Below are 7,500 nucleotides of genomic sequence, written 5' to 3' on the forward strand. Positions count from 1 at the left end.
CTACACAGCAGGGGGACTCTACACAGCAGGGGGACTCTACACAGCAGGGGGACTCTACACAGCAGGGGGACTCTACACAGCAGGGGGACTCTACACAGCAGGGGGACTCTACACAGCAGGGGGACTCTACACAGCAGGGGGACTCTACACAGCAGGGGGACTCTACAAGCAGCAGGGGGACTCTACACAGCAGGGGGACTCTACACAGCAGGGGGACTCTACACAGCAGGGGGACTCTACACAGCAGGGGGACTCTACACAGCAGGGGGACTCTACACAGCAGGGGACTCTACACAGCAGGGGGACTCTACACAGCAGGGGGACTCTACACAGCAGGGGGACTCTACACAGCAGGGGGACTCTACACAGCAGGGGGACTCTACACAGCAGGGGGACTCTACACAGCAGGGGGACTCTACACAGCAGGGGGACTCCACACAGCAGGGGGACTCCACACAGCAGGGGGACTCTACACAGCAGGGGGAATTACCATAGGAGTTGGCAAGACAGCACAAACAGATCTGGGACCAGGCTACTTGTCAATCAGACACAGACACACAGACACACAAGCCCAGTCTACCAGCATCCTCCATGGGAAGGCTGTTCTTGTTCATCAAGCTAAGGAGCTGTTTCCTAAACACCAGACAGACAGACAGGCGGGACAGACGGGACAGACGGGACAGGACAGACGGGACAGGACAGACCAGACAGGACAGACCAGACAGGACAGACGGGACAGGACAGACGGGACAGGACAGACGGGACAGACCAGACAGGACAGACCAGACAGGACAGACCAGACAGGACAGACGGGACAGGACAGACGGGACAGGACAGACCAGACGGGACAGACCGGACAGGACAGACGGGACAGGACAGACCAGACAGGACAGACGGGACAGGACAGACGGGACAGGACAGACCAGACAGGACAGACGGGACAGGACAGACGGGACAGGACAGACGGGACAGGACAGACGGGACAGGACAGACCAGACAGGACAGACCAGACAGGACAGACCAGACAGGACAGACCAGACAGGACAGACGGGACAGGACAGACGGGACAGGACAGACCAGACAGGACAGACGGGACAGGACAGACGGGACAGGACAGACCAGACGGGACAGACCGGACAGGACAGACGGGACAGGACAGACCAGACAGGACAGACGGGACAGGACAGACGGGACAGGACAGACCAGACGGGACAGACGGGACAGGACAGACGGGACAGGACAGACCAGACACCACATCATACAGAACATCAGTAACACTCACTTGAGGGTGGGAGGAGAACAGGAGCGAATATGGAGTTTCCACCTGATGTAAAATGACCACATAGAGAAGTTGAGACACCTGTAAAATGAGGTTGAATTCTATCTGTTCTTCCAATGTCACCAGATATACTGTTCACAGTGTTTCACCAGATATACTGTTCACAGTGTTTCACCAGATATACTGTTCACAGTGTTTCACCAGATATACTGTTCACAGTGTTTCACCAGATATACTGTTCACAGTGTTTCACCAGATATACTGTCCACAGTGTTTCACCAGATATACTGTTCACAGTGTTTCACCAGATATACTGTTCACAGTGTTTCACCAGATATACTGTTCACAGTGTTTCACCAGATATACTGTTCACAGTGTTTCACCAGATATACTGTTCACAGTGTTTCACCAGATATACTGTTCACAGTGTTTCACCAGATATACTGTTCACAGTGTTTCACCAGATATACTGTTCACAGTGTTTCACCAGATATACTGTTCACAGTGTTTCACCAGATATACTGTTCAGTGTTTCACCAGATATACTGTTCACAGTGTTTCACCAGATATACTGTTCACAGTGTTTCACCAGATATACTGTTCACAGTGTTTCACCAGATATACTGTTCACAGTGTTTCACCAGATATACTGTTCAGTGTTTCACCAGATATACTGTTCACAGTGTTTCACCAGATATACTGTTCACAGTGTTTCACCAGATATACTGTTCACAGTGTTTCACCAGATATACTGTTCAGTGTATTGAAGTACTGTGTGTATTGATGTACAACTGTGTGTGTGTGCACTTGAACATTGGTGTGTGTGTGTGTGTGTGTGTCTGTGTGTGTGTGTGTGTGTGTGTGTGTGTGTGTGTGTGTGTGTGTGTGTGTGTGTGTGTGTGTGTGTGTGTCTGCCCCAGTCTCACCGTAGGAGCTGCATAGGTCTTGCTCCATGAAGACACAGCTGAGGTCTGAGCAAGCAGACTGTGGGGGGGTGGGGGTGTTGGGCGAGGTGGGGACTGAGGCTGTGGAGGTCTCAGGCTCCGTCTCAGCGATGCTCCTGAAGGTGATCTTGTGGGGGGGCTCTCTCTCCAGGGGTACGGGGTGGCCCTTCAGGGTCCCTGATGTAGAGGTACGCACCGGCCGGATCCCCGGGGACTTCAGGGGGTACATGGTCTTCCTGGGCTGGAGGAGGGGAAACAGATGAGGGTTAAGGACCTGGTAACTGTTTAGCACTTTGTTAAAAGACAGATGTATTTATGAAGAAAGTATTTTCTGCACAGGGACAGGAGTTTAGGGTGGTGTTTGATTCCATGTCAATTCAGGAAGTAATCTGAAATTCCAATTTAAATGTTTCTCATTGTTTTTCAACTTGCTGCTCCAGTTTTCTGATATAGAACTAATCACCCTGAGGGACGATACATATCAATCAATCTTACAAATCGCGGCGGCTGCTTGCAGTTACGAGGTTCGATCTCCTGAGACTTGTTGAACAGATAGTCAGAGAACTCCTTCTCACCCAGACTGCCCATCGGGTTCAGGTTCTCAAAAAACCTCTGGGAGAAAAACACACACACAATGCAGGCCATCAGATGATTAATACTCCTTCCGAGTAGATAATGGCACGGAGACCACTGTCATTCTGGTGCAGAGGAGGGAGAGGAAGAGAGATGGAGAGGGAGTAAATAGATGTTTATCAATACACTGACAGAACGACCGACAGACAGACTGATTGCCCTGCCTTGATGTCCTGCTGGACCTTGAGACAATAAGGCTGGTTGATTGCCCTGCCTTGATGTCCTGCTGGACCTTGAGACAATAAGGCTGGTTGATTGCCCTGCCTTGATGTCCTGCTGGACCTTGAGACAATAAGGCTGGTTGATTGCCCTACCTTGATGTCCTGCTGGACCTTGAGATAATAAGGCTGGTTGATTGCCCTACCTTGATGTCCTGCTGGACCTTGATACAAAAAGGCTGGTTGATTGCCCTACCTTGATGTCCTGCTGGACCTTGAGACAATAAGGCTGGTTGATTGCCCTACCTTGATGTCCTGCTGGACCTTGAGACAATAAGGCTGGTTGATTGCCCTACCTTGATGTCCTGCTGGACCTTGATACAATAAGGCTGGTTGATTGCCCTGCCTTGATGTCCTGCTGGACCTTGATACAATAAGGCTGGTTGATTGCCCTACCTTGATGTCCTGCTGGACCTTGATACAATAAGGCTGGTTGATTGCCCTACCTTGATGTCCTGCTGGACCTTGATACAATAAGGCTGGTTGATTGCCCTACCTTGATGTCCTGCTGGACCTTGATACAATAAGGCTGGTTGATTGCCCTACCTTGATGTCCTGCTGGACCTTGATACAATAAGGCTGGTTGATTGCCCTACCTTGATGTCCTGCTGGACCTTGATACAATAAGGCTGGTTGATTGACCTTGATGTCCTGCTGGACCTTGATACAATAAGGCTGGTTGATTACCTTGATGTCCTGCTGGACCTTGATACAATAAGGCTGGTTGATTACCTTGATGTCCTGCTGGACCTTGAGACAGTAAGGCTGGTTGATTACCTTGATGTCCTGCTGGACCTTGAGACAGTAAGGCTGGTTGATTACCTTGATGTCCTGCTGGACCTTGAGACAGTAAGGCTGGTTGATTACCTTGATGTCCTGCTGGACCTTGAGACAGTAAGGCTGGTTGATTACCTTGATGTCCTGCTGGACCTTGAGACAGTAAGGCTGGTTGATTACCTTGATGTCCTGCTGGACCTTGAGACAGTAAGGCTGGTTGATTACCTTGATGTCCTGCTGGACCTTGAGACAGTAAGGCTGGTTGATTACCTTGATGTCCTGCTGGACCTTGAGACAGTAAGGCTGGTTGATTACCTTGATGTCCTGCTGGACCTTGAGACAGTAAGGCTGGTTGATTACCTTGATGTCCTGCTGGACCTTGAGACAGTAAGGCTGGTTGATTACCTTGATGTCCTGCTGGACCTTGAGACAGTAAGGCTGGTTGATTACCTTGATGTCCTGCTGGACCTTGAGACAGTAAGGCTGGTTGATTACCTTGATGTCCTGCTGGACCTTGAGACAGTAAGGCTGGTTGATTACCTTGATGTCCTGCTGGACCTTGAGACAGTAAGGCTGGTTGATTACCTTGATGTCCTGCTGGACCTTGAGACAGTAAGGCTGGTTGATTACCTTGATGTCCTGCTGGACCTTGAGACAGTAAGGCTGGTTGATTACCTTGATGTCCTGCTGGACCTTGAGACAGTAAGGCTGGTTGATTACCTTGATGTCCTGCTGGACCTTGAGACAGTAAGGCTGGTTGATTACCTTGATGTCCTGCTGGACCTTGAGACAGTAAGGCTGGTTGATTACCTTGATGTCCTGCTGGACCTTGAGACAGTAAGGCTGGTTGATTACCTTGATGTCCTGCTGGACCTTGAGACAGTAAGGCTGGTTGATTACCTTGATGTCCTGCTGGACCTTGAGACAGTAAGGCTGGTTGATTACCTTGATGTCCTGCTGGACCTTGAGACAGTAAGGCTGGTTGATTACCTTGATGTCCTGCTGGACCTTGAGACAGTAAGGCTGGTTGATTACCTTGATGTCCTGCTGGACCTTGAGACAGTAAGGCTGGTTGATTACCTTGATGTCCTGCTGGACCTTGAGACAGTAAGGCTGGTTGATTACCTTGATGTCCTGCTGGACCTTGAGACAGTAAGGCTGGTTGATTACCTTGATGTCCTGCTGGACCTTGAGACAGTAAGGCTGGTTGATTACCTTGATGTCCTGCTGGACCTTGAGACAGTAAGGCTGGTTGATTACCTTGATGTCCTGCTGGACCTTGAGACAGTAAGGCTGGTTGATTACCTTGATGTCCTGCTGGACCTTGAGACAGTAAGGCTGGTTGATTACCTTGATGTCCTGCTGGACCTTGAGACAGTAAGGCTGGTTGATTACCTTGATGTCCTGCTGGACCTTGAGACAGTAAGGCTGGTTGATTACCTTGATGTCCTGCTGGACCTTGAGACAGTAAGGCTGGTTGATTACCTTGATGTCCTGCTGGACCTTGAGACAGTAAGGCTGGTTGATTACCTTGATGTCCTGCTGGACCTTGAGACAGTAAGGCTGGTTGATTACCTTGATGTCCTGCTGGACCTTGAGACAATAAGGCTGGTTGATTACCTTGATGTCCTGCTGGACCTTGAGACAGTAAGGCTGGTTGATTACCTTGATGTCCTGCTGGACCTTGAGACAGTAAGGCTGGTTGATTACCTTGATGTCCTGCTGGACCTTGAGACAGTAAGGCTGGTTCTGGTACTGCTGTATCTCTCCTGTGATTTCTGCTACTTTCCTTCTCTTACTGAAGTTGATCAGCTCTTTGCCGTGTCTCTTCAGGAAGTCGGGGTTCCCCTCCTCCGTCTTCAGGATGTTGGTCAAGTAGATCCCTGGGGACAGGGAGGAGAGCGACAGGGTCAAGAGTAGTCCTCGCTAAACCCATCACTCGGTCAACTTTAATACATCCAGTGGCTCGGAGCTCGGTGCTAGCATGACGCTAGCATCACCAGGATTGTGGGCTTCCATTCCCCGCACAGGCCACATACACTGAATCGATGTGTCACAGTCAATGCTGACAGTTCTGTAAGTTGCTTTGGATAAAGGTGTCTGTTAAATGACAATTAACACTCTGCCATATAGGTCTTACCAAAGAAAGGCACACAGGGTGGGTTGATGGACTTGAGCTTGGCCAGGTACTTCTTGAAATGGTCCTGGCTCAGTTCCACTGCTTCCTCTAGGATCCGCTTTTTCCTCTCAGGGACTGCCTGAAAGACGAGGACAACACGACACATCTCTCGTTAACGTGCTGCTCAGTAAAAGCATATAGAACAGATCTACCACTTATCAGACTTGTTTTCAATGCGAATGACAGATCTATAAACTAACATTTCTATGTTAATTTGGTCGGGTCGACCCACAAAGCTACATACTGGACCTTGCTGCTCAGTAAAATATTATCTCTGGTCTTAGTGCCCAACAAGTAATATAATAATAATATGTACCATTTAGCAGACGCTTTTAAGCGACTTAGTCATGCACACATTTTACATATTGGTGGCCCCAGCGGGAATTGAACCCACGGCCCTTTGGCGTTGCAAGCGCCATGCTTTAGCGACTAAGCCACACAGGACCAGTTACCAGACAGTACACGTTGCATTCTGGCAGGGTTAGGGTCAATTCTATTTCATATTGCATGAATTGGAATTTCAGTTTACTTCTTGAATGTAAATGGGATTGACCTCAACCTTGCACCCAAAACGATATGAGTCTTGTGAGATATAGATTCCTGTGTATGGCTAAAGTCTTCCTGGCCAGGATCTGCTACTAACAGTAATGGTTGGTTAAACTGACCACTGTGCGTTCCAAATGGCACCCTTATTCCCTACATAGTGCACTACTTTTGACCTGAAATGGTAAACTATTGTCTATATAGTGCACTACTTTTATAATAATAATAATAATAATAATAAATAATAATATGCCATTTAGCAGACGCTTTTATCCAAAGCGACTTACAGTCATGCGTGCATACATTTATGTGTATGGGGTGGTCCCGGGGATCGAACCCACTACCTTGGCGTTACAAGCGCCGTGCTCTACCAGCTGAGCTACAGAGGACCAGAGCCCGGCTATATAGAGAACAGGGTGCAGCGAAGCTGTGTGTTCACCTCGAAGGTGTGGTCCAGCCGGTAGACGGGGACAGAGTTGATGGCAGAGACCACCTCCAGAACACCGTTGAAGTTGTTGAGCTCCTGAAACACCTGGAGGATCTCAATGACCCGCGTGAACACGGCTACCCTCTCATCCAGGTTCTCTGCTTCCACAATACACCTGATAGAGAGAGAGAGACAGAGTGAGAGAGAGACGGAGACAGAGAGCGAGACAGAGAGAGACGGAGACAGAGACAGAGACGGAGAGACAGATCGAGAGAGCGAGAGAGAGACAGCGAGAGAGAGAGAGAGACAGTGAGAGAGAGATAGCGAGAGAGAGAAAGACAGAGAGAGACAGAGCGACACAGAGAGAGAGAGAGACAGAGAGAGAGAGACAGAGAGAGACAGAGCAAGAGAGACAGAGCGACACAGAGAGAGAGACAGAGCAAGAGAGACAGAGCGACACAGAGAGAGAGACAGAGAGAGAGAGACAGAGAGAGAGACAG

At 49.3% G+C, this 7,500-nt stretch overlaps 1 protein-coding gene across 3 annotated transcripts in view; it reads right to left on the bottom strand.

Moving 5' to 3' along the window:
• sos2 (son of sevenless homolog 2 (Drosophila)) overlaps positions 1-7,500 on the bottom strand; it is a 123,492-nt gene that overhangs the window by 9,603 nt on the left and 106,389 nt on the right. The window contains exons 16-21 of one of the 3 annotated variants that reach the window (XM_041847338.2): positions 7,013-7,175; positions 5,992-6,109; positions 5,562-5,734; positions 2,719-2,835; positions 2,206-2,464; positions 1,283-1,324 (exon numbers count right to left, since the gene is read on the bottom strand). In XM_041847338.2, coding sequence (XP_041703272.2) covers positions 1,283-1,324; positions 2,206-2,464; positions 2,719-2,835; positions 5,562-5,734; positions 5,992-6,109; positions 7,013-7,175 — 872 coding nt within the window. The other 2 variants (XM_041847337.2, XM_045207524.1) reach the window with 2 other exon arrangements.

Source organism: Coregonus clupeaformis, chromosome 25, assembly GCF_020615455.1.
Source record: "Coregonus clupeaformis isolate EN_2021a chromosome 25, ASM2061545v1, whole genome shotgun sequence".
In the NCBI taxonomy this organism is placed as follows: Eukaryota; Metazoa; Chordata; class Actinopteri; order Salmoniformes; family Salmonidae; genus Coregonus; species Coregonus clupeaformis.